Source organism: Malus domestica, chromosome 06 (assembly GCF_042453785.1).
Source record: "Malus domestica chromosome 06, GDT2T_hap1".
In the NCBI taxonomy this organism is placed as follows: domain Eukaryota; kingdom Viridiplantae; phylum Streptophyta; class Magnoliopsida; order Rosales; family Rosaceae; genus Malus; species Malus domestica.
The window spans coordinates 29,919,191-29,946,395 of record NC_091666.1 but is presented as its reverse complement, the minus strand read 5'-3'; the positions used below and the strand labels follow the sequence as shown (position 1 = coordinate 29,946,395).

At 38.8% G+C, this 27,205-nt stretch overlaps 4 protein-coding genes across 4 annotated transcripts; 3 read left to right on the top strand and 1 right to left on the bottom strand.

The window, feature by feature from the left end:
- The first annotated feature begins 5,030 nt into the window (after window positions 1–5,030).
- On the top strand, window positions 5,031–6,250 carry LOC139196929 (cell division cycle protein 48 homolog). The gene is made up of 3 exons (XM_070823290.1): window positions 5,031–5,089; window positions 5,680–5,845; window positions 5,939–6,250. Exons 1-3 carry the CDS (start codon window positions 5,031–5,033, stop codon window positions 6,248–6,250), a joined length of 537 nt encoding a protein of 178 aa, XP_070679391.1.
- LOC139197116 (cell division control protein 48 homolog D-like) lies at window positions 6,066–6,967 on the top strand. The gene is made up of 2 exons (XM_070823788.1): window positions 6,066–6,524; window positions 6,654–6,967. The coding sequence occupies exons 1-2, from the start codon at window positions 6,273–6,275 to the stop codon at window positions 6,855–6,857; spliced, it is 456 nt and encodes a 151-aa protein (XP_070679889.1). The 5' UTR covers window positions 6,066–6,272; the 3' UTR covers window positions 6,858–6,967.
- A 5,137-nt stretch (window positions 6,968–12,104) lies between these two features.
- LOC139196928 (cell division cycle protein 48 homolog) lies at window positions 12,105–13,050 on the top strand (the record flags this gene model as incomplete). Its single annotated transcript, XM_070823289.1, has 2 exons — window positions 12,105–12,314; window positions 12,594–13,050. Coding segments are annotated over 2 exons (507 nt in total), but the record flags the coding sequence as incomplete, so codon positions are not given.
- Window positions 13,051–15,782: 2,732 nt separating this feature from the next.
- Window positions 15,783–21,035, bottom strand: LOC103409707 (LRR receptor-like serine/threonine-protein kinase RGI3). The gene is made up of 2 exons (XM_008348510.4): window positions 17,692–21,035; window positions 15,783–16,510 (listed from the first exon to the last, which is right to left on the bottom strand). Exons 1-2 carry the CDS (start codon window positions 20,564–20,566, stop codon window positions 16,026–16,028), a joined length of 3,360 nt encoding a protein of 1,119 aa, XP_008346732.3. The 5' UTR covers window positions 20,567–21,035; the 3' UTR covers window positions 15,783–16,025.
- Between the last annotated feature and the right edge of the window lie 6,170 nt (window positions 21,036–27,205).

Here is a 27,205-nt window from a genome sequence, read left to right as displayed (position 1 = left end):
AGAAAGTGATCGTTTGAGTAAATTGTAGTTATGGTTCCTTAATTTTAATTCAATTGGAGCAATGGTCCCTCAACTAAAAATTCATTATCATTGGTCCCTCAACTCATCAAAACATGCAGCTATGATCCCTCAACTAAAAATTCATTACCATTGGTCCCTCAACTTTAATTCAACTGCAGAAATGGTCCCTTAACTTTAACCCAATTGTAGCAATTGTCCCTCCAACATAACTCGTTTTGACAAAAATTTTGACATAGTTGACAAAAATGACCATAATTACACACTTTGATGAGTTGAGGGACCCTAATTGTATAAATAATCATTCCAACATAACTTATTCTGACAAAATTTAGATGAAATTGATGAAAAAGACTATAGCTACACATTTTGATAAGTTGAGGGACCAATGATAATGGATTTTTAGTTGAGAGACCATTGCTCTAATTTGATTAAAGTTGAAGGATCATTGCTATAATTTACTCTGATCGTTTAGTTAAGCTAAAGATTCATAGAATGATACCAGTGGATTCAGCGACTCGGTAGAGTTGTTCAAACTTCTTTGAGTTGGCATGACCATTCTTGCCATTCGGATCCCACAAACAAAAATCAAACCTTCATAAACGAAAAGGGCAATTGCACCAGAAGTTTATCAAACCCTCATAAGCCGAATAAGCAGCGCTGCAGGCAGATTTGTATCTTGGCGTTGAAGCACCACGAAAAAAGGTCAAGATGCACCTTCAAAACATTTTGAGAACCAGTAGTTCACCATGGACATCTTGTAGCTGGATGACAATTCTCATGAAACTCTTTTCATTATACAATTTAAAGGGCGAAACAGCTTCTGCAGTTTAGACACCCATGAATTCCGCAACAGCATGCTCTATAAATTTAACAAGACCCTTGGCAGTACAGACCTGAGACCTTCAAGTTCCTATGGTTGAATATCAGGGTGCGCAACGAACAAGATTACAAAATAATAAGAATATTATTAAATAAACGAGAATGCCGAAACGGCTACAAAAACCCTAAGGCTACATTGTGACTCACTTACCCTCAAACTAAATTACAAATTCTATTTATAGAGCAATAAACCTAAGAAACCCTAATGCGTAAATGCCAAAAATACCCTACTACAAAATCAAATCAAATCTCTAATTAATTTCCTAAGTAAACCTAATAAATTCCAACACCTACAATGTCCATGTCCCTCATATCATCTAACCAAGCTTTCTTAGTATCACAACTCCAGTCCGGTTGCATGTGTACCATCCCATATATACTTCCCAAATCAGTATTAAGTTTAAAGAACTCAGGATCAGTTAAGGTTTCCCGGAAATCCAAATGAAATCCATGACTCCTGTCAGATCTTCAATAGATTTTATATTAGATGCAAGCTTTAGGCTATTGCATGTACACCTGCTAGAATATTAGGATAACTGTCTTCTACCGAGTTTAAGCTTTCTTCAGAAGTTTAAACATTACCTGTATTAGCGGCCAAGGTTGCGTTGGCAGAGACCTTCAAATCACATATATCCTTGATGTCTTCTATGTACTCCTTAGCCTCGTAGTACTCCCTCAAAAGCCAATCCCACTACAATTAAATAGATATAAATTAGTGCCATAGAACACTGGCATCGCCAGTTTTACATGGAACGCTAGAATTTAACACGATATACTTGTAGTGTTCCACTTAACACCCAATGAAGATTATAAGCATTGAACCAATTGTGGTTAATGGAAATTCTATCTTCCTGAAAGCATTACAAAAACGAATAAGATGATAAATTTTATGATAGAATGGAACAACAAGCACAAAACAAACTTGAAGAAATACCAAATTATGGACTTGATGATACCATCCGCTCGGTACAAAGATAATCTCGTTTGGTTCTTGAATGCACTCCAACCAGATTGCCTGCTCAATAGAAGAATATACAATTTCAACACACCAAAAGCAGCAAAAATACTACTAGACAAGAGAAAACTTGAAGATATAGATTGATGATTTACCTTTGAAAAACCAGGAACATTAGTTTCGCTAACAGAGATATTATGTACACAGCTTTTAGCTACAGAAAGAGAGAGAGTAAGAGTTGGATAAGCAGAGAAATACATGCTTCTTTCATCAAAGCAATACAGTATCAAAGTGTCCCAACAAAGATCTAACTGATTACTATTATTGCAGGTAAATGTAGCCGCCAAACACAAGATGACTTTGACAGGTGAGATCAAAATCCACCGCTTTTTGCCACACACATTCGCTGACCAGCTGTATGACCTGAAAACATCAGCATGAAGAGGAGTCTAAGTACCTGCATAAACCAAAGAAAGGTACAGCTGATCTCCTTGAAAAATTTGACTCAGATCATATCTAAGACTAGAGAGCGAGAGAGAAAGAATGAATGTATCACTAATATTCTGTAACCCTTTACTCCCATGTAAACAAAACGATAATCCGAGCAACTTAATTCATTATTTTTCTGAGTAAATATTACGGTCATTATGCATGTGATAATTGTCAAGATACATGTTGAGCCAATCATCACAAAAGAACACCGTAGTTTTATATGCTTCATATTCCAGGTACTCCTGGATAAATCACCAGGAAAATAACTCATCAACTGCCCTGTAATTCACCATAAATAAAGGTGAATACTAAGGCCTGGTTTGGTATTGCTGTGCTTTGAAAAAAAACTGCTTCTATTATGCTGTGAGAATAAGCAGCAGAGTGTTTGGTAAACTTTTTTGTAAAAGTGCTTTTGAAAAAAAAACAGTATTATAATGTTTGATAAACTTTTATGTAAAATAGATGTGAAAAAAGTTAGTTTTTCAAAGCTGGGTTTTGCAGCTTTGTGTTTTTTACTTTTTTCATTCAAAACTGTGAAAAAAAACTGAAGCTGAATGTTTACCAAACATAAAAAAGCTCTCAACTTTTTTTGATAACCATTTTTTTTCTTCAAAATCACTTGAATACCAAACCAGGGCTAAGTCTCTAACTAATACCTTCACAAAATGTCAGTCCTTCAAATATAGCAACATTTGGCTCATAGCTTCTTGACCTGAAGCCTCACCTTAAATTAAGTGACAAACTATCCCCTCACCTTAAATTAATCAAATACACCAAGCCTGAAGTGACGTGAAGCCATTTCTCGACAAAGTCCGCAACGGTCATTTTCGTTCTCTTCTGATCTGTGAATTCTCTAGTACCACAATCTGCAACCTTTAAGTGACAAACTATCCCCTCACCATAAATTAATCAAATACACCAAGCCTGAACCTTTAAGCCATTAATGCTACTACAAACTACAGAAAACCAAGCAAAATAAAAGGGGTTGTGGGTTCTAATATCTAATTACCAAAATGCTAATCTTCTTAATCATGATTAATTCCTCTAACATACTTCTTAATCATGACAATCACACATCACCTTCAAACTAATTAGCATTGCAATATTACACCAAACATACAAAGCTTGAATCTTTAACTACAGAAAACAAAAAAGGACTGATGGGTTAGCTAATATCTAATTACCACATAATCAATCCTCTTAACTATGATCAATTCCTTCTAAACACACTTCATAATTCATAAATTTCACTGAAATCAGCTTTCTTCAAGAAATTTAGTACCTGAACTTTGGATTTTCCGAAATGGGTGGCGAAAGTTTGAAGATTTGACTACCCATGTTTTCTTCCGCCTGTTTCTCTGCGCGCCCTCTTTGATTTGCGGAAGAATACTTGAGTTGGGCCGGGCCATGCCAGAGAGAGCCGAAGTTATTTTATGGCTGGGCCCAATAACATTTTGCCAAAAGTATTGAGTTTTCAAGAAGTGATTTCCACTTTAATTTTGATTTTCTACATTTCTCTGCTTAATTCCATCCCTTGATTTTTGATTGAGGTATTCAATTAAATGACTAAAACAACAAAGTGAAAAAATCACTCTCTTGTTTTCTTCTTATTTTATAGAAGCAATAGTGCAAAAGTGAGAATCCAAATTATGACCTCAACGGTAGGAAAAAATGCTCTTAACAACTGAACTACAACCCATTTCAAACAAATTTGATTTTAGTTTATTTATTTGGGGGAAATTTCACCTTAGTGTATATTGTTTCAATTATTGCGATTTAAGTCCGTATAACTTTATAAGTGTCGCAATTTAGGGACTAATTTGATTCGGTCAATGTTCTATTTTCAGAAATTAGAAATTGAGGGGCATGTGCATGTTATATACCTATGTAAAGACCAATTTACCCTCACACAAATTAATTTAGGATGATGCTATCCACACACCTTATTTTACATTTTTCACACATTTCTCAATTTTCAACCATTGAATTGAATGAATTAAAGATGATTACAACAACAACAACAACAAAGCCTTTTCCTACTAAGTGGAATTAAAGATGATTAAATGACATAAATTAACAGATGCATGTAAAGGATAAAAAGATGTGTGTAGATAACACCATCCTTAATTTAGCAAAAAAATTATCAAATTAAGTTTTTTTAAAGGAACTTTAACGAAAGGCTCCTGGTACTTTTCACTTTGACGAAAAACCACATTTTTACACTAAAAAGTCAATTCTTGTACTATTCACTTTACCTTTTATTTTGTCATTTTCGTTAAAACTCAAAGTTTTCAAACTATTTTAATTAGTTTTCCCAGTCGATTACAAGGACTTAAACCCCAACAACTGAAGCTATAATGACCCAAGTGGAACTTCGCCCAATTTACAGGGATCAAACAATGAATAACCCATAACTTTTCTGTGGAGGTTTGTATTTGGTCCTCTTGCCACGTTGGCAGAGAAGTATCTTTTTCCGCAAGTAACCGGAATAAAACTCCTACTCCTTTGCTGGAGAGACCCCCTACTCCTAAACGGAATAGGTGCACTCTTTCCTCTATAGCTTCTTATAAATACGAAACACCTTTCTCACTGTCACATACTCTGCAGATTTCCAAACTCCCAAAAGCCTTTTGTTGACGATCGAACGAAACCACCAAAAACCATAACCAAAGAAGCAGCAACAATGGCGCCACCTAGTCCATCTGCTCCTGATCAATCCCAGCCGTCTTCGTCCTCGGACCCGTATGTATTCGTAGCCATATGTTATTGCTCTCGCAGTTCGTATTAGCCTCTGTTTGTTTCGTGTGAAAATTTCATATAAAGAACCTAACTTCTAAAATTTTCATGAAACTGAATAGGGTTTAGCGTTTACGGCAGTGTATATGTGTCTATGCTTGTGTTTGTTGTTTTTGTTAATTCAATGTAAACGGTATTCTACTTTAAACTAATCTAAACTTCCCCGACCGAATTCAAACTCAGTGCACATGGGGAGCACATCCGCTCTAGCTAATCTTGAACTCGATAGATTCAACCTTTCTTTTTTCTGCACCATATTTTTGTTTCCAAAGAATGCTCGTCTACCGCTGTGTTTGCATTGCTTGGTTATGGTAGGGGGAGAGAGCCACATAACAATTTTGTAGCGCGAAATTACAGGGGAGTTCATGTTTAACTTTTGCCGAAAGTCTTGTAATGCAGGATTCTGGTTTTGAATGATACAATTTGATATTTGTTAGATTCTTAATTTATCACATTGGTGATTTTCCCTTTTGGTTTTTGGTGAGTGCTTCGTTACGAGAAAGTAGAAACTGAAGTATTTATTTTTGCAAATACAGGAAAAGTAACAAGAAAGATTTTTCGACCGCCATTTTGGAACGAAAGAAGTCTCCTAATCGCCTTGTTGTCGATGAAGCTGTCAATGATGATAATTCTGTGATTTCCTTGCACCCTTCTGCAATGGAAAAGCTTCAGTTTTTCCGTGGAGACACTGTTTTAATTAAGGTATATTTCGCTCCTCTATGTTTCTAATGCCTCGAACTTTAAGTGTCTAATGCCTAGAAATTAAATCTCACTATTTCCTTTTTGGGTGTACAGGGGAAGAAAAGGAGAGACACAGTTTGCATTGTTATGGCTGATAACGAATGCGAGGAGCCGAAAATCAGAATGAACAAAGTTGTGAGAGCTAATCTTAGGGTTCGCCTCGGGGATATTGTGTCTGTTCATCCCTGCCCTGATGTCAAGTATGGAAAGAAGGTTCACATCCTTCCAATCGATGATACAATTGAAGGCGTGACAGGAAGCTTATTCGATGCATATTTGAAGCGTGAGTATTCATCTTCCTCTTCAATACGTAATATTTTTGGACCAAAATTTATACTAATTACTTTTCCTCTGGCAGACTATTAAACTCCCCGTGGAGCATCCAGAGATGTTTGAGAAATTTGGGATGTCACCTTCTAAAGGCGTTCTCTTTTATGGACCACCTGGCTGTGGGAAAACCCTTCTCGCCAAGGCAATTGCCAATGAATGTCAGGCCAACTTCATCAGTATCAAAGGACCCGAGCTGCTAACAATGTGGTTCGGAGAAAGTGAGGCAAATGTGCGCGAGATATTTGACAAGGCTCGCCAATCTGCTCCTTGTGTTCTTTTCTTTGATGAGCTAGACTCAATTGCAACTCAGGTACTTACGATAATATTTTTGTTCCTTTCAATCACATTCTAAATTCTGTTTACTGGTTAATTTACTTGTTTCTTTTGAGGTTAACTATTTTTCGCCTTGAACTAACTCACAAACCCCCTCCTCTATCAGCGTGGCAATTCTGTGGGGGATGCTGGTGGTGCTGGAGACAGAGTCTTGAACCAACTTCTAACCGAAATGGATGGAATGAATGCAAAGAAAACCGTCTTTGTCATTGGGGCGACAAACAGGCCAGACATTATTGACCCGGCATTGCTCAGGCCTGGACTGTTGGTATATGGTCCAGCCCATGATCAATGTTCTAGATTATTCTAGTAAGCAAGAGATGAGGCTGGAGCTTGCTAGACAATTCTAGCATGTTATTAAGTTGATGGAAGAAGCTAGAGAGTACTAGCTTCCTTGGTTGCAAATGGAAAGATCTAGAAGCCACACTTTTGTGGCTAGTCTAGATCTTTCTATGCTAGAGGTTTGAAGAATACACTAGAAACTAGTAGAATGCCAAACCCTCACCTATAAATATGGGTGTGATGTTGTAGTGAACCAACAAATCAAGAGAGAGTGAGTAGCAAAGGATCAAGTCCAAAGCTAGAGTTCCACTCCAAGAGTGAGAGTGAGAGTGTTCCACTACACATTGTGTGAGTGAAGTTTAGAGTGATAGAAAGTGTGTGTTATACTTTCTTGTATCCATCAAGCCTTGTCTTTGGCTTGGTAAGACTACTCTTGTTGTATTCATCTTTTTCATATAGTGAAGATTGATCCTTGTTTGGTGGACGTAGGCATAAATTGCCGAACCACATAAATTCTTGGTGTCCATTTTCTACTTTACCTTGTGCATTCTCTATCTTGTAGTACCGACATTCCTAACAAGTGGTATCAGAGCCCGGTTGGCTCGTACTACGAGATGGAAGGAAGTGGCACTATGATCAAACTCACCAACTCCAATTGGGTAACATGGAAGCCAAGGATGGAGGACATTCTCTATTGCAAGGATTTGCATGAGCCAATTGAAGGAGATGCCGCTAAGCCCGAGAGCATGTCCGATGCCGAGTGGAAGAAGATGAATCGCAAGGCTATTGGCACAATTAGACAATGGGTGGATGATAGTGTTTTTCACCATGTGTCTAATGAAACCAATGCTCGCGAGTTTTGGACGAAGCTTGAGTCCTTGTTCGAGAAGAAGACCCCAGCCAAGAAAGCCTTCTTGATCAAAGAGCTCATCAATGTGAAGTACAAGGATGGTTTAAGTGTAGCAGAACACTTGAACAATTTCCAGAATATCATCAACCAGTTGGCTACTATGAAAATGACGATCGAGGACGAGCTACAAGCGCTCTTGTTACTTGGATCCTTGCCAGACAGTTGGGAGACCTTTGTGGTGAGTATAAGTAACTCTGCTTCTAATGGTGTTCTTACCCTTGATAATGTTAAAAATAGCATGCTCAATGAAGAAACAAGGAGAAAGACTTCTGGCACAGATAGCAACCAAGTATTTGTCACAGAGAACCGCGGAAGAAGCAAGAGTAGAGGGCCTAGAGGTCATGGCAGGAGTCCTAGCCGATCCAAGTCAAGGTTCAGGGGTGCATGCCACCATTGTGGCAAAGAAGGCCATATGAAGAAAAATTGTCGAGTTTGGAAGAGAGAGCAAAGGGAAGGAAACAATCAGAAGAAAGATGATACTGGCAATACCACCGCTGTCATATGTGGTGATGTACCAGAAATATTGTCTGTTGGTGAATGTCTGCATATGGGCAACTCTGACAGAGACATTGAATGGATCTTTGATAATGGAGCTTCCTTCCATGCTACGTCCAAACGGGAGTTCTTCAGTACATACAAAGAAGGTGACTTTGGCATAGTGAAGATGGGGAATGAAAGCTATTCCAAAATTCTTGGAATTGGTGATATCTGCTTAAGAACTAATCTCGGCTGCCAATTGATGTTGAAAGATGTGAGACATATTCCTGATATACGTCTCAATCTGATATCCATCGGTACCCTTGATCGACAAGGATATTATCACCATATTGGCGAAGGAAAATTGAAGCTTACTAAAGGCTTAATGGTGGTAGCAAGAGCACGACTTTGTTGTACGTTGTACCGGTCAAATGCCAAGGTTTTGAAAGGTGAGTTGAATGCTGTGGAAGACTCATCTCTAGACTTGTGGCATAAGAGGCTAGGTCACATGAGCGAGAAAGGCCTACAGGTTTTGGCAAAGAAGTCTCACATTCCCTTTGCCAAAGGTACGTCGTTAAACTCTTGTGAGCATTGTTTATTCGGAAAACAAAGAAGAGTTAGTTTTTCTGTTCCATCTACAAAGAAAGGAAACTTGTTAGATCTTGTTTATTCAGATGTGTGTGGTCCCATGGAAGTCGAGTCACTTGGAAGAAATAAATATTTTGTTACTTATATTGATGATGCTTCACGAAGGGTGTGGGTGTATTTGTTGAAATCCAAAGACCAGGTGTTTCAGACATTCCAGGAGTTCCATGCCATGGTGGAGAGGGAAATTGGGAAACCTCTCAAGTGCCTTCGTAGCGACAACGGCGGCGAGTACACATCTCACCAGTTTAGAGAGTATTGTGTAAAACATGGCATACGTCATGAGAAGACAGTTCCTGGAACTCCACAACATAACGGTGTTGCTGAAAGAATGAACCGAACCATCATGGAGAAAGTCAGGTGTATGTTGAGGACTGCAAAGTTATCTAAGCAGTTCTGGGGTGAAGCTGTAAGGACAGCCTGCTATTTGATCAACCGATCTCCATCAGTACCATTAGGTCTTGATGTTCCAGAGAGAGTATGGACTGGTAATGATGTGTCTTACTCTCATCTGAAGGTGTTTGGTTGCAAAGCTTTTGTGCATGTGCCCAAAGAGCAGAGATCGAAGTTAGACTACAAAGCTACACCGTGCATCTTTCTTGGTTATGGCGGTGAAGATTTTGGTTACAGATTATGGGACCCATACCAGAAGAAGTTTATCCGAAGTAGAGACGTGGTCTTTTATGAAGATCAAACAATTGGGGATTCGGATAAAGAGGCACAACCAGATGGCGCAGTCAGAGGAGTTGATCCATTAGCTTCAGATGAAGAAAGTCACGATGACATCCCTGAAGCAACTGCCAATGAAGTGCCTGCAGAATCAGATAATGCTGATCAAGAGGAGCCTGATCAAGATGTGCCAGACCATGAGATTGCTGATCAGGGGGAGCCTAGTCAAGAAGAGCAGATTCAAGGAGAATCCAATCAGGGGGAGCCTCTAGCCCCGCCGCAAGAGAATGAAGATCAGGTCAGAAGATCCAGCAGAAGTCGAAGACCGTCTACCAAGTATTCTTCATCAGAGTATATCATGTTGACTAATTATGGAGAGCCCGAAACATATGAGGAGGCCATAGCTCATAACGACAGTGACAAATGGATGAAGGCAATGGAGTCAGAGATGGATTCCTTATTAAAGAATGATACCTATGAGCTGGTGGAGCTTCCAAAAGGCAGGAAAGCATTGAAAAACAAGTGGGTGTTCAAATTGAAAAATGACGACAACATGACAAGGTACAAGGCTCGTTTGGTTGTCAAAGGTTTTGGTCAAAAGAAAGGAGTTGACTTTGATGAGATTTTCTCACCGGTGGTGAAGATGACTTCCATTCGAGTTATCCTTGGTATGGCAGCAAGTATGGATCTTGAGCTCGAGCAGTTAGATGTTAAAACTGCATTTCTCCACGGCAATTTAGAAGAGGAGATATACATGGAGCAACCCAAAGGCTTTGAAGTCAAAGGTAAAGAAACTTTGGTGTGCAAGCTCAAGAAAAGCTTATATGGTCTTAAGCAGGCTCCGAGACAGTGGAATAAGAAGTTCAACTCATTCATGGTGAGTAATGGGTACAAGAGAACTCATGCTGACTCTTGTGTCTATATCAAACAATTTTCTGGAGGTAAATTCATCATTTTGTTGCTTTATGTTGATGACATGTTGATTGTCGGTCAAGATGCTTTTATGATTAAAAAGCTCAAAGAAGAGTTATCTAAGTCCTTTGACATGAAGGACTTAGGGCCAGCCAAGCAGATTTTGGGCATGGAGATAATTCGTGACAGAAAATCCAAGAAGTTGTGGCTGTCACAAGAAAAATATGTTGAACGGGTGCTTGAAAGGTTCAACATGAAAGCAGCCAAATCGGTAAGCTCACCTTTAGCCAATCATATCAAGTTGAGCAAAGAGTCGTGTCCAAAAACATATGAAGAAAAGGAGAAAATGGCAGTTGTTCCCTACTCTTCAGCAGTAGGAAGTATCATGTATGCAATGGTGTGCACACGGCCAGATATTGCTCATGCAGTAGGTGTGGTGAGCAGGTTTCTCTCTAATCCAGGGAAAGACCATTGGGAAGCTGTTAAGTGGATTCTCAGATATTTGAAGGGGACTTCTAAGATGTGCTTGTGCTTTGGCGGTTCCAAACCAATCTTGGAAGGATTTACAGATGCTGACATGGGAGGTGACCTGGATGGTAGAAAATCTACGTCTGGGTACTTGTTTACTTTTGCAGGGGGAGCCGTGTCTTGGCAATCCAAGTTACAAAAGTGCATTGCTTTGTCCACAACCGAGGCTGAATACATAGCCGCTACAGAAGCATGCAAGGAGTTGTTGTGGCTGAAGCGGTTTCTCCAAGAGTTGGGTTTTAAGCAAAGTGATTATGGCGTTTATTGTGATAGTCAGAGTGCTCTGGATTTGAGCAAGAACACTGCATACCATTCACGCACCAAGCACATTGATATTCGTTATCACTGGATTAGAGATGCTATCGAGAACAAGATGCTACAGCTGAAGAAGATTCATACCGATAATAATTCTTCAGACATGTTGACAAAGGTGGTCACAAAATCAAAGTTGGAATTCTGCATTAAGGCTGCTGGGATGGACTCCAGGTAACTTGGAGTCATGATCGGAATTCCTCCCTCATGGACTGGAGGGGGAGATTGTTGGTATATGGTCCAGCCCATGATCAATGTTCTAGATTATTCTAGTAAGCAAGAGATGAGGCTGGAGCTTGCTAGACAATTCTAGCATGTTATTAAGTTGATGGAAGAAGCTAGAGAGTACTAGCTTCCTTGGTTGCAAATGGAAAGATCTAGAAGCCACACTTTTGTGGCTAGTCTAGATCTTTCTATGCTAGAGGTTTGAAGAATACACTAGAAACTAGTAGAATGCCAAACCCTCACCTATAAATATGGGTGTGATGTTGTAGTGAACCAACAAATCAAGAGAGAGTGAGTAGCAAAGGATCAAGTCCAAAGCTAGAGTTCCACTCCAAGAGTGAGAGTGAGAGTGTTCCACTACACATTGTGTGAGTGAAGTTTAGAGTGATAGAAAGTGTGTGTTATACTTTCTTGTATCCATCAAGCCTTGTCTTTGGCTTGGTAAGACTACTCTTGTTGTATTCATCTTTTTCATATAGTGAAGATTGATCCTTGTTTGGTGGACGTAGGCATAAATTGCCGAACCACATAAATTCTTGGTGTCCATTTTCTACTTTACCTTGTGCATTCTCTATCTTGTAGTACCGACATTCCTAACATGGACGTCTTGACCAACTGATCTACATCCCGCTCCCAGATGAGGCTTCGCGCCTTCAGATTTTTAAAGCATGTCTGCGCAAGTCACCCATCTCTAAGGATATTGACCTAGCAGCTCTTGCCCGTTATACGCGCGGTTTTAGTGGTGCAGATATCACCGAGATATGTCAACGTGCCTGCAAATATGCCATCAGAGAAGACATTGAGAAGGTAAGAGGTTTTCCCCCAGTTGAGTTAATTAAGCAATTATTTGCAGCACAAGCAAAAACCCTAATTGCAGAAGAAAACTTATGCTCCTTCAAAGATTTTTTTCGTTTTCTAATACAAAATTTCCTTAACATTCCTTGACATACAAGAAACCTAATTGCAGCATAAACATGATCGTAGACGCTTGTTGAAGTTTATTCTAAATTTTTTTTATAAATCTCATGAAAATCACAACACTAATGAAAATTATACTACTCTTTTCCTCTTTTCAAACATTTATAGGATATTGAGAGGGAAAGAAGAAAGAATGATAACTCCGAAGCCATGGAGGAAGATGAAACTGATGAGGTACCCGAGATCAAGCCAGCGCACTTTGAGGAATCAATGAAACATGCCCGAAGAAGTGTGAGTGATGCAGACATCAAGAAGTACCAGGTATTTGCTCAGACTTTGCAGCAATCTCGTGGGTTTGGATCCGAATTTCGATTTCCAGAGACACAGAACAATGGAGGAGAAGCAGCTCCAACCCCATTTTCTTCAGCCACAGTTGCTGGAGAGGAAGATGATCTCTACGATTGAGAACTACAACCAGTTCTTGTTTTGCTTTTAGATACTTTAGTAGCCTAGGTATATATTCAGCTTTGAGGTTATATTTTGATGAGGAAGAATTGTCATATTAAGGTAATAAATATTAACCTTGAGGTTATACTTTGTTTATTGTATGAGTCTATTCATTTTTTTACTACCGAATTGGTTATTGTTCTGCAATCGTTGTATGATAAAATAGTCTCGTTTGTGAGTGCTTTTAAAATGACAGAAAGTGTTTTTAGAAAAAAAAAATATTTTGGTTTCAAAAAGTATGTAAAGTGCTTTCTGCAAGAAGCACCAATTATGTGTTTCTTATGAGAGCACTTTAAGTATTTTTTCAGAATTCACTTGTATTTAAAAATTGATTCAAAAAACATTTTCACTAAAAACACTTTTAACCATTTTAAAAGAGTTCCAAACAAATCCTACTTCAGTGACCTTCTACCAAAGAAAACTAAACTCTCACATTGACATGGACAACATCTCCTTTGGGTCTTAAATTTTCAGATGTACCCTTTCTCCCTCCCAACAAATTGAAAGTCACAAATCAAATTTTTTTATTTTTTTTTATTTTATAAATTAAGGTAGACTTGATACTTGGTGATGGAGGCATACATTTTCCTTAAATTTGCAGATAAGTATGATCAAAGGAATAACATATGTGATGTCTCACTTCCCTTGTAGATCAAGTGCCAAGTATTGGCGAATAGAGAAGTGCTAGGATTAGTTGTTCACGTGCCCATAAATTAAACTAGCCGTTCATATTTTATGCGTCTTACAAACATCAGTAACGAAAACTAACCAGACCAAAAAGTATGGACGACCATTATCAACCCGTGCAAACGCATTTGCAACTGACCTAACATTTCCATAAGTAATAGTACCTCAGAATGTGAATAACAAAAACTGGGTTCCATGCCTGCCTTGGTTCCTTAGGCCTTTGGGCATCATATAGCCGTTAGATCATGAACAGTGGACCCTACAACGTTGCAAACTGCTGCATATACGCCATACAAGTCCCTCATGATCTACACTGGGAATCTTTGATGTGTGCTTTTGAAAAAAAAAAAGCCGTAATATTAACGCACCAAGAACAGGAGAGATCTCAGATCTCTCATCTCACATGCTAGCACGTGTATCACGTGAGCTCAAGCGAGCAAAAGGATCACCAGACAGGTATCCTTTTCTTTTCCTTGCTGTCTACCTTTCTGCACCAGTATGGAAGATACTGATAAATATTTTCATTTTATAACTTTTAGGTTTTTAGGTTTGGAGTGATTTTTAAAATGGATTATAACTTTTTAATTTTTTCATATTGGAGGTGTTAAAATTGTTTTAATTTGTGTATTCGGTCGGATTTATTGTATGATAATTCATTAAACTGATGATTTGGTGAGCTTGAGATCCTCATAAAAGTTAACATGTAAGACAAATTTGCATTGTATTGACAAAAATACTCATCAATTAGATGTTTAAAGAGACAAAAGGTGTAAACGGATACAATTTCAAAACCTAAGGGTGCGATATGAAGAAAATGAAACCTCAAAGTCACCTCAAACTTGAAGGGTATAAAATGTAGTTAGCCATAAATTAAAGCTGGAATACAGAATAAATACTCTTATGATACAATACTGTTTTCCTACAAGCAACATTTTATTTTATACTAATCCAAACTACATGAATGATTTATCATAAAACCAATTGCCAATATATAGACTAACCCAACTCATTATAAGGACATACAAGTTTGGCTGAACTCAATGTTAGACATTTCTTCAAATCCTAAAACGGCCCATATGTGTGATAAGATGTGAGGAATTTTCCGTTCTTACATATAAACAAAACAAATAGGATGACGTAGAGCACGTGTAAGTTTAGGCTTCACACATGAATCAACTTACTTTAATACCATGAACAAATTTAAATTATATTATAAAACTAATTGACGGCATGAGAAATAACCTGACTCTATATTAGTACATGTAATCTTTAGTAAACTTCCAAGGTGAAGTTCTTCACAATTCAAACTCGAGTGCATCTATTATAAACAATGTAACTACAACCACGATTGCATAAAAAGATTTAGATATTATTTGTTTATTCTGATTTAGATAAATTCTTCTGTCTAATACTTTCACATGGTGGGCCTTGATGCTGCTTATTATCTTTAAGACAGCGACCGTGGGAAAGATAAGGACGTTGGCTTCTCAAATTATATATAGCCGCCCACATTTTCCCACCACGCATAAATCCCCTACCTTTCCCTTTCCCACCTTCACATCCCCGAGATGAGAAAAATAAGACATTGCATCTGCAATCTGCATGCACACAACACACGCATCCATCAACACACCCCCTCTCCTTTTTTGAGAAAAAAATTATGGAAAATGACTTCACATTCAAGCAATAGAAGTAGTTTTGTTGTCCCCCTTCTCTCTCTCTCTCTCTCTCTCTCTCTCTCTCTCATTATCGAATTATAAAAATTCTTTGTGTGTCTCTCTCTCTCTCATATTATCAAATTATAGAAATTCTCTGTGCATGACGGTTGTTCTTTACTCTAGAGAATAAACGCGCATCGATATTGTTGAAATTGCGTCGATATCATGTCAGTACATTATGTTGGTCATAGTGATATTGACATGATGTTGATACTGTATTGAAATTTGTCGTTTATTAAAGAATCGGGTCAATGCCATGGGAGTTTGTTCCATAACCCGACAAATTGAATTAAGCGTAATTTTCAAGGATATTGCATGTGATTAACTGATATTTTAAAAAGACTTACGAGCTAATAAAAATCATTAACAACCGTTCGTACGTGTTCTGTATGTGGATCCCAACTCATTACCCGTAACATTAATAAGATGTGAAAGGAAATTGAAATTCAAGAAATTGATGGCTGGCCTCTCATTCATTACTCACTAATTAGTACAATAATGTCAAGTTGCTGTACAATCACTATGCTCAACTTGTGATATCTATTAATCCATCTCACTCTTGCTAATTAAGCACTCTTTGGCAATGCCCATATTATGTTGCCCTAATCCTACAAATAATCTCACACCTAATCCTAATTCCTAACAAATAATTATATGTTTTCAACTAATACAACATATGACATTATTGTTATTGAGTTCCCGACAGATAACCAGCTGAAGCAGATGAGTAAGCAAGTGAGCAATGAGAGGAGCCTTGCAGCTGAAGCAATTGAGCCGGTGTCACAGAAGACGATGAATTCTTCAACGCGTTGGTAGCCAGCTTATGCACCTCGCCTCCCATCGGGCCCTGATCGTGTTGAATTTCTCTCAACAATGCCGCCACGTCCTTCATCGTGGGACGATCATCCACCCGGTTGCTGGTGCAGATGAGTGAGATTCCAAGAGCTTGGAGCATTTCTTGTATCTGTGCGTCTGGGTAACCTTGAAGTTTAGGATCAAGAATCTCAACAGGGTCCTTCTTGCTCTTCAAGTGGTCTCGGACCCACTGAATCACATGTTGCCCATCTGTGAATGATGGGTCCACTGGCCTTTTCCCAGTTATAATCTCCAAAAGGACAACCCCATAACTATACACATCGCTTTTCGCAGTGATTTTTAGCATGCATGCATATTCTGCAAGTAACAATTGAATTATCAGCTTTAATGTTGTGGAAAATTATGCAAGTTTTTTTTAAGGAGATTTTTATATATATACTGGTGTATTCTATATATTAGGAGTTTTAACAGTTAGATTTTTCACAAAAATACAATACCCGAGACTTAATGATTAAATTTTTTAAAAACACTAAGACACTCAGAAGCACCGTAAAATTTTCGGTTTTCTGAGAGGAAGACAAATGCAAAAAGATGAAATGAAAACCATGCGAATATTGCTGAAAAAATAAGCATCTTTTGATGTTAGCTAGCACCAAGAATGTGATGTTTTGGACACTTGAGGAAAAGGATCGCCGCCGGATCTTTTTTCTAAGGATCTCATAATCATGATTGTTCATCGTACATTATGCGGTCAGAAATCATTTTAAAATTTAAATTTTAAAATTAAATATAATAGTACCTATAAAAAAATAACTGCACGATGTACGATGAACAGTCACGATCACAGAATTCTTAAGATTCTTAAAATAAAAAAAAAAATCCGACGAGAATCCTTTTCCGACACTTGATATCGCAAGGTGGATGTCATGTCATGTCACACAGTTGAAAGTCCCTTTTTCCAATAACCCCAAACAGCATATGGACCATAAGGGTGATTTAACTAGACAAATACCAAGCAACAAGAAAAGCTACAATTAGAAGGGTCCGTCTACTAAAGTTGTACTACTACTTGCCCATCTTGAGTCCCACTTAGTGGATTCTAGCTTTCGATCAAGATGCATCGCTCTCCTTCTATCTCTGTCTTATCACGTGATGTGAGTGATACTAATAGCAAAAAAAAATTCCAAGTACATCTAAGTGGATGAAAACTTGGTTGTGGCGGAGTTTCTCCTGCTCGACATGATTAACATCTATCATACCCACATCAATTCCATCATATTCATCTAAAGTCACCTAATCAAACTCATAATTGAACCAAAAGTCTAATGGTAATCACTAATTAATGTCAAATTACTATTTTAGAAGCTAAGTTTGATGTGTTTAGATCTAAGTTCTAAACATTCTTAATTAAAAGTCTAATTACCACAATCAGAAGTCATTCATAACGGTTATAATGACTGAGCAAAGAAAATAATGGTTAAAAGTAAAACCCATGATTAAGACATCTAAAACGAAATTAAAAAGTTTTTAAACTTTACCCGGCGCAATGTAGCCGTAGGACCCGGCAAATTGGGGGTTGGCTGAAAACGGACCGTTTGAGTCATCCTCCACCAGCCTAGCAAGTCCAAAGTCCGCCAAAACGGCCTCGTATCGATCCCCCAGCAGAATGTTTTGCGCCTTCACGTCGCGGTGCAAGATAGCCGGCTGGCAATCGTGGTGCAAGTACGCCAACCCCTCCGCCACGCCGGACGCTATCCTGAACCGGGTGTCCCACTCCACTAATCCTGCGCACCCCTCGTGCAGTAACGAACCCAGATTACCGTTGGCCAGATGGTCGTAAAACAGTAACTTCGTCCTCCGGTTCGCGCCCCAACCGAGTAACCGTACGATGTTACGGTGTCGTATTCTTGCCAACGTGGCAATCTCTGAGGAAAATGCGGAGGCCGAGTATTTCTCCGACGGACGGAATCTTTTTACTGCGATGGATAAGCCTGAGGGGATGGTGACTTGATAAACGACGCCAGAGCGGCCCCGTCCGATGACGTTGCAAGGAGTTAAACTTCGCGCCACGTCGACAATCGACAGGTCGAGCTTCTGGTAAAGCGTAACCTCCCACGGTGGGCCCACGTCCAACTCGCTGTCGTCCTCCGGGTCGGGCTCATGGGACCGTCCGAAGAGTCCGGCCGGGCCCCGCATCTTTGCTCCGAGGATAATGTAGAACGCCGTAAGAAGAAGCGTGCAAGCGGTGCACAGTAGCACGACCATGGCCACGCGCGCTGCTACATTGCGGCGGCGGGATCCGTTGGGATTTTTGTTCGCGGCGGAGCACTGGTTGTCACCGGAGAGACAGAGCGAGGGATTGCCGGACAAGACGCTCAGTGGAAGCTTCGAAAAGAAGGGCGTGTCTGGGACTCTCCCCGAGAAGTTGTTGTGCGAGATATTGAGGACCACTAGATTTTGCATGTCCGCGAGAAATTGGAGATCGCCGGAGAGCTGATTGTAAGAGACGTCTAGTATCCCGAGCTTGTCCAAATCGGCGAACTCCTTCGGTATCTCGCCGGAGAGTTGATTCAAGCTCAGGTTCAGAGCTATTTCCAGGGCGGGAATCTTGCCCAAGCTCGCCGGAATATTCCCTGTCAGCTCGTTCCCGCTCAAATCCAACAACTGTAGCTTCGCGCATGAACCGAGTTCACTCGGAATCGCACCCGCGAACCGATTATTTCCCAAAACGAGCTTGGTGAGTGAACTCAGCGATCCGATTCCAGGTCTCAACGTCCCTTCGATCAAATTGTCTGAGAAATCCACGAATTGGAGAGATACAAGCTTATCAAAACCTCCAGGCAAATCTCCCCCAATAGAATTGGAATGCAAATCCAGAAAAGTCAGATTCCGGCAGCCGGAGATCTCCTCCGGTATGGTTCGACTAAGCCGATTCGATCCAAGATCCAAGAAATTCAAGTTTCTCAAATTCCCAATCTGCGGCGGAATCCCTCCCGCGAGTTTGTTGCTGCTGGCCCGAAACCGAATCAGCGACGAGCAGTTTCCGATCTCCGACGGAATTTCACCGGAGAAGTTGTTAGATAGCAGCAGAAGCTTCGTGAGATTCTGGAGATTGAAGAGCCCTCCGGGAATCGGCCCCGTCAAGCCGTTCTGCGACAAATCAACGGACTCGAGGTTCACACAGTTGGAAATCGACGGCGGAACGTTTCCTTCGAGCTTGTTCTGCCACAAGAAAAGAAGAGAAAGATTCGACAAGTTTCCGAACTCCGCCGGTATCGAACCGGTGATCTGGTTATTGTCGAGCTCGATGTGCGTCAGTTTCCGGCAGTTTCCGAGCTGCGCCGGAATCTCGCCCGATATTTGATTGACGCTCAGCTGCAGCTCCTGAAGCGAAGTCAAGTTTCCAAAAGACACAGGAATGATTCCAGTCAATGAGTTCATAGAGATGTCGATGACTAATAGCTGCAGGCAGTTGCCGAGCTCCGGCGGAATGACTCCCACCAAGTTGTTCTGCCAGAGAAGAAGGTTCTGAAGGTTGTTTAACTTCCCCAATTGGCTCGGGACCGATCCCGTTATCGAATTCTCATACAAATAGATGTCCCGGAGCTCGGAGCAGTCTCCAAGCTCCGGCGGGATCGGACCTGAGAGCAAGGCGGTGTAGATTGCGAGTGTTTCGAGTTTCTTGAGGAGGCCAAGAGATGGAGGGAGGTAGCCCGAAATGCTGGTTTCTGCCAATCCCAGCATTACCAAATTGTTGCAGCTTCCAATCTCGTGGGGCACAGGGCCTTCGAGGTTCTTGTTTCCGCCGGCTCTGATCACTTCAAGATTGTGCAAATCGCCAATCGATTTCGGAACGTTGCCGCTGAGCTGGTTGTCGTAAAGAACCAACAATTTCAAGCTGGTGAGGTTGCCGATTTGGGTTGGGATTTCGCCTTCCAATCTATTCGCGCTGAGGTGAAGCTGCTCGAGCTTCGGCAGCGAGCAGATCTCGGTTGGGATTTCGCCGGTTAATGCATTGTCGCTCAAGTCCAGTACGGTGAGGTCTCTGAGGGTGGAAATCTGTTTCGGGATCGAGCCGGTGAGGTTGGTGCCGGAGAGCGTGAGCTTGGTGATGGTCGACAATGAGGTGAAGTTAGAAGGGAGCTGACCCAGCAAATCAAGGTACGTCAAATTCAACTCCACAACTTGGCCGTTGGAGTTGCAGGTGACCCCAAACCACCCGCACGGCGCTTCGTCATTCGGGTCCCAGTTTCCCAATGCACTTGTGGAAACAGAGCCGTTGAGGCTCTGCTTCCACGAGAGCAGAGCTCGGCCTTGCGGGTTCAAGGCCGAGGCTGCGAGAGAAAAAGAGAGGAGGAGCAACATGAATAAGGAGGAGGAGGAGAGGAGGGTCGTCCATGGATGAACAGGCATTACAACAGACAACTGGGCTGCAGGCTACGGAATGAAAGGGGTGAGAAGTCCGAGGAGGAGGAGGAGGTGCAGCAGCTGCCTTGGAGGGAGGGACAAGGAGAGGAAGCCAATCATGGGTGGTGGGCTAGGATGGTATATATTACATAGGGTTTAGGACCCAAAAACTCGGGATCCAAGAAGAGCAACAGCTAGGCCATGATGTTTGAGCAGAGTGAAATGGAATTTTAGATGGTTACTTTCTTCTGCAATTTTTTATTTGTTTTACTGTCCAAAGACGGAGATAGGTGGAGGGAAGAGGAGGAGGGGATAAATATTATTTTTTTAAATTAAAAAAAATAAAAATAAATAAACAATGGGTTGGGGAGAAAGAGATGGGTGGGTGAGATTTTTCTATATATATTTTTTTCTTTGTTTTTTATGATGAACTTTTCCTTTTTAATATTTTTGGGCATCGGACATGGACAATGATCTTTCACTGTCTCTTGGATTTGGATTTCTTTTTTTTCATCGTTTTCTTTGATTTTTTGCATGAAATTCAGAAAACGATTTGACTGAAAATACGATACTCAGTCACAAAAAACCGACATAGTTGTTGATAACTTGATATAAACTCCCCGTAAAGAAAGATGTAACCTATTTTTATTTACGTGTGTCGGTAAGCGTGTGAATTTTGTGTATCAAAATGGTAAAATTGTTTATGTCCAACCAGGAATTGATATCCTTTTTGGATCTCTCTATCCGAAATCGACGGATCCTGAAATCTGAACCGTTCAAAAACTTGATTTTGTATAAAATGAACTTGTAAAATGAATTAATGAGTACCAAATAATTTAAATTGAATGGTCGAACCGATGACTACAAACACAGAGATATGGAAAGTTTTCGATTCCAAAGTCACCATTTAAAAGTTGGGTAAATCGCCAAAATGGTCCATGAGATTTACATAACTCATCACTTTGGTTCCTGAGATTCCAAATCGATAAAAGTGGTCCCTGAGATTGTCCACCATTGATCATTTTGGTCATTCCGTTAAAAACTCTGTTAAGTGTCCCGGAGCTCTTGGCCGGAAGTTTGGGCAATTTTTAAAGCTTCGTAACTCAATCATTTCTTAACCAAATTCGACCCATAATATATCAAAATGAAGATAGGAAAGTGTAGAATAAGATTATATCATTCCGAAGCCCAATGGTTGCCGTAGATTGCCGGAAAATAGCCTCAAAGTTGACTGGTCGGAGTGAAAACTTGAAAACTCACCGAAAACTGGGTAAACTTTAAACGGTCATAACTTCTTCAATACTCAACGAAATCAGTGATTCAAAAACGAAAATCATACTTCTCAATAAGACAAAGAGAATGGTACCCTTTTTGAAGGCTAACTCACCGTGATTTGGCAAAAAAATGGCTCGAAAGTGACTGTCTTAGTCTCAACTTAGCCACTTTCGAGCCGTTTTCCGGCCAAACCACGGCGTATTAGCCATCGAAAAAAGTACCATTCTCTTATTCTCGTCGAGAAGTATGATTTTTGTTTTTGGATCACTTGATTTCGTTGAGTATTGAAGAAGTTATGAGCGTTTAAAGTTTACCCAGTTTCCTGCGAGTTTTCAAGTTTTCACTCGGAGGCTATTTTTCGGCCATCTCCGGCAACCATTGGGCTTTGAAATAGGTATAATCTTATTCTACATTTTCCTATCTTCATTTTGATATATTATGGGTCGAATTTGGTTAAGAAACGATTGAGTTACGAAACTTTGAAAATTGCCCAAACTTCCAGCCAAGAACTCCGGGACACTTAACGGAGTTTTTAACGGAATGACCAAAATGATGGATGGTGGACAATTTCAGAGACCACTTTTATCGATTTGGAATCTTAGGGACCAAAGTGATAAGTTATGCAAATCTCATGAACCATTTTGGCGATTTTTAAAAACTGCAAAAGGAAAAACAAAGCTGAAAGGTGAAATACTATATATTTGTTTATATTGGCTCCATGTCCACAACATTTTAAGCAATAATATTCATGTCTAATATAAAATTGCAGATCCTGATCCTAACGTTAAAACTGAGCTCAGATTTAGATCCAAATCTATATTAGAAAAACATGGACTTGAACAGAAATGTATGGTTCTCTATAAAGTTTGCATTCAACTACTGTTCCAGTAAGATGTTGCATTATACAGTAATACATATACTATACATACACATTTATACATATACATACACACACATAAGACTGCGCTAAACACCACCACATAGTAATTTCATGATTCGATCAATTCATTTTTTAGGTCATCATTCATATAACATCTTTATACAAATTTAATAAACTCGAAAAAATCATTCAGTCATTCGACTATTATTGTGAACATTTCATTGTTTATCAACAATTATGTTTGTCTCTAGTCACAATAAGATAACTAAACAACTTTCGATTTGAGCGAAATATTTGCACGTTATTCTTTCAATGATAGCCTAAAATAAGATATGTTCAGATTATTCAAAATAGATCTAGATTTGCTCCCCTCTTGTTCTCCCCTCTTCTCCCCTCCTATTTGAACGCTCAAGATTAAGCCACATCATCATCTTGTTTTACCCTTGTAGAGAGGAAAAGAAGAAGAGGAAACTGAGAGAGGAGGGGAGGAAGAAGAGGGGAAAAGGCCGGAAAGTGGATTATTGGAGATTGAACTCACACTAGAGTGTATACGCAAAATTGTTTTTCTCCACTACGGTAAAACGCCATCAACTCTTATTGCTTGAGCTTATTTCATTCTATAAATTTCATATTCTTTTAGAATGATTCCTCTGGATAAGAATTAAAAAAAAATCACACACCAGCTCTCAAACCCATCATACTTTTACTAGATCAAAATCTAGCTAAATAATAATTTTATCCAATTATAATTAACCAGATTTATATTGCTTGCTGGGATTATTTGACTTGGTGACTTGCAACCCACTATATCTGCCACCTTAATTTTCTATTGAATACTTAAATCCCACTAACGCTTGAGAACTGTAATTAGTGGGGGAAAAACCGGTCACGTGGTGTCGTGTGACAAGAGGCCATACTGAGAATAATACGAATCATTTGTGTTTTTAATTAGGATTTGGGTTTGATTATGTTATTTAATTATATTTAGTCAGTCACACACATAATGCCTTGCTTGCTTGCAGCCTCGTGACTTGACTGAGTGGCTTGCTATTAATCCAATCAAATTATCGTACAAGTGTGTTTAATTAGGAATCTAAGCACGAGATTATGAGGAGGGCTAGTTGGGGGTTAGCTTTGCACATGAGAGGTGGGAGAAAGTGGGAGAAGAGGAAGATGATGATTGGGACAAATAGGCCATGGAGGAGTATAGGAATCGAGACACTTCGGATTTTTGTGCATGAAACCAACGGACCAGGTGATCCGAAGTACTCATTTTAAATTTTGTGTTTCTCATTGACATATTTTACTGACCTACCTCACATAAAGCAAGAATCTGAATATCTAATATTGAGCGATCATAATCATCTGATCTTTAAACTCTAGAGAGATCTCTGTTTTGAGTACAGGACATACATCTTTTTGATATATTATAGTCTCCTTTTTGCATTGTCGTTGGCGAAGGGAAAGAGACAAGCACATCCCATCACAAAAAGTAGACGTGTCACTTCACTATATTATACATCCATCTCACTCGTTCTCTAATTTGTCTTCTATAATATTTGCTATCTACCACTACCAATCCAATATTGAACTAAAAATTATCAAATACAATCATCCTTTGTATGAATTTTTTTCGAGATTTTGTGGTCGATTTCCCGTTTGTATTATTAAAAAAAGATATTTGATTATGTTTTGTTAGACAAGCTATTTTCTTAATTAGGCCTAAATCATAAGACAATGAAAGAAAATTGCTAACCTAAATCATGCTGCATTGGTCGTGGATCGCTAATTATTGCTCACCCCCTTGATTGGTGCATGATAAGCATTATTGTTATTGATGAGTGATTTAATCTTTGCGCTACAAACATTTGGAAATTCATAAATGTTTAACGCTCCTTGTATTCTGTGCCCTCGAGGCTTTTGCAATTTAAGTTTCCTTTCTCTCAAAAAAGTCACACTCGTTTAACGACAGTTAATGAGGTGATAAAGCTAGCTCATCACTACTTAAGCAAAGTGATGAGCAAAAATGCTCCCTTGGTATTGTCAATATCAATATATTGGTTTAAATGCATAGCTAACGCAACATTACTCTGAGCGTAAATCTTCTTAAACAATTGCATGGAGGGAAGCAAAGCACATCATGTGCATACAGACATTAGACACCAAAGCTTGGCCAAGCTGCTTTGTAAAGGACATTTAGCTTAATTTCAGCCTTCACCGATTTATTTTTTTTATTTTAGAGCAATTCCACCTCAATGGGGTAGGCTGGTACAAAGCCTACAAAATAGGCTGGCTTCACTCAAATCCCCTCAAGCCGATCCAAATAGGCTAGCTTACAGCCCAAGCCAGCATGTAGGCCGGTCTAAAATGCGCTGAGCAATGTATCGGGCTATGTGACGTCACGCTGTATGATGTCAACGAGGCCCAATAATTTTTTTTGCACCCACGCGCAAGTGGGTGCGGGTTCCTGACAAAAAAAAAGACGGCGGGGCTTGCCTTCTCAGACGCAAAAAAAGGGAGCGGGAGAAGCCATGTGGCGCTTATTCGACCGTTGGATTTCCAACGACTAGTTTTCTAAGCCGTTAGATTTCCAAAGGTAAAAAAATTTGAAATTCAAACCCAAAAGCTAGTGATGTGGTGCGTTTTGGACCGTCCAATTCCTATTTCAACGGTCCACGATTTTCAAAAAAAAAAAAAGCAAACGGTCATAATTATTACCTTTGGCCACGTGTCCAAATCTGGGCTATTGGATTTCAATCTTTTTCAAATCCAACGGTCCAGAGTAATTAACTTAGTAAAAATTAATAAAAAAATGTTTAAAAATACAGAAAATAATTTTAAAAAATAATTTTTTTTCTATAAATAGATAGTGACACATGGTTTGTTGGGAGTGGTTGAAAATTTTATCGGAAATCTATTCACAAAGTAATACTTTCTGATAATGACACGTGTCGCGTTGAGATTGATTGAAAATCTTATCGAAAATCTATCCACAAAATAGTATTTTCGGATAATGACATTTGGTGTAACAAGATTGGTTAAAAATCCTATCCGAAATTAAAACTATTTTATTATTATTTTATATAAAAAAAACTAATATTTTAATACGAATTGAGTAGACTTTGTGCCAGCGCATTTTTTGAGGGTGAAGATGCATTTAGCAAATTACTGTTTATTAGGATCAATTACTATTCATTTGAGTTGATTAAATGAACTGGGTGTCAGCGTATTTTTAAGGGTAGACTTGCTCTTGGCTATTCAAGGTTTGGGCCACAAGGCACGTTAGGTCAACCTTGTCAACCTTTTGAGATAATTTTTTTCTCTTTCAATTTCATGAGTAATTTAAATTTAAAAATTCATTCGATAAAATAAAAATTGAGTATTGCTGGAATAAATCATCGTGCAACAAAGTAAAGGTTAAATGTTGCTAAATCAAGTATACAATAAATAGTTATCTTATCATATTATTGATATTATAACACGTAAATTAATAATATATTATGTACAATAAAATCATTGTAGTCGAAGAATTTGGGAGGATGATATGACTTCCCTTTTTTCTGTTAATATTAGCATTTTTCTGTTAATATTAGCATCGCATGGACAGGGTTTTCTACTTTTTAATTTCCAAACTTTTTGATTAGTTATTTAAATAGAGATCATATATTTCTATCGACCAAGTGACTTTGTGTGTGTGTGTGTGTGTTTTATTTTTTTGAGGAGAATGCATTATTGCTGGAAGTCGCAACAACTCTCTATATCATACTTTATAAATAAATAAATATATATATATATATATATATATATATATATATATCATTCCGTCATTGGATTTCTTGTTATATATTCTTAATTGTTGTTCTTTCATGTCCTTCTTAAAATATACCATTTTTCAAATATATCGACTTAGAGCATTTTTAAAGAATATGTCAAATATAATATGTTAAAATTTTATTTTATTGCTAATGGATGTGTTAAATATTTATTTATTAATATATTGGGCTTTATAGTTACATTAACTATTAAAAAATAATTAAAATTTCATCGTATTGGTTGTTAATGAGATCCATACATTAAAAAATTAAATTAAAGGCATTAGACTCCATCTTTGTTAGCAAACAAAGAAAGCAACTAGAAAGCAATGACTCAAATGACTCAACTACCACGTCATATATGACATTTTCTTGGAGAAGGCTTTGATGTCTTTAAGTCCTAGTTAGTGTATTTGGCATCTCCTTCTAGTTAATTACAAATTTAGAGTAAACGGTGCAATAGTGCGTGACCTATTAATCTATCTATAGGAATATGTTGTTAGTTAGTATTGAGAAAAATCTTGTAACCGTTGTAATATCTACTCTCTCTGTCTCTCTCTTTCGATGCCTTCAAATTCTAAAGATTCAGAAAGGAGAGATTCTATAATGCACATTTGTAACATGTTATGTGGTTTTTGCTATTGAACTAAACATGGTAAATATCAATATTAAACTAAA

What these genes read in the sequence shown, in the direction of transcription:
- LOC103409707 (XM_008348510.4), bottom strand. Translation starts at nt 20,566, where the DNA reads ATGCCTGTTCATCCATGGACGACCCTCCTCTCCTCCTCCTCCTTATTC. An exon ending in CTACGGCTACATTGCGCCGG is followed by an intron (nt 16,511 to 17,691) that starts GTAAAGTTTAAA and finishes TGTTACTTGCAG; the next exon opens with AATATGCATGCATGCTAAAA.
- LOC139197116 (XM_070823788.1), top strand. Translation starts at nt 6,273, where the DNA reads ATGTTTGAGAAATTTGGGATGTCACCTTCTAAAGGCGTTCTCTTTTAT. An exon ending in TAGACTCAATTGCAACTCAG is followed by an intron (nt 6,525 to 6,653) that starts GTACTTACGATA and finishes CTCCTCTATCAG; the next exon opens with CGTGGCAATTCTGTGGGGGA.
- LOC139196929 (XM_070823290.1), top strand. Translation starts at nt 5,031, where the DNA reads ATGGCGCCACCTAGTCCATCTGCTCCTGATCAATCCCAGCCGTCTTCG. An exon ending in CCGTCTTCGTCCTCGGACCC is followed by an intron (nt 5,090 to 5,679) that starts GTATGTATTCGT and finishes TTGCAAATACAG; the next exon opens with GAAAAGTAACAAGAAAGATT. An exon ending in GAGACACTGTTTTAATTAAG is followed by an intron (nt 5,846 to 5,938) that starts GTATATTTCGCT and finishes TTGGGTGTACAG; the next exon opens with GGGAAGAAAAGGAGAGACAC.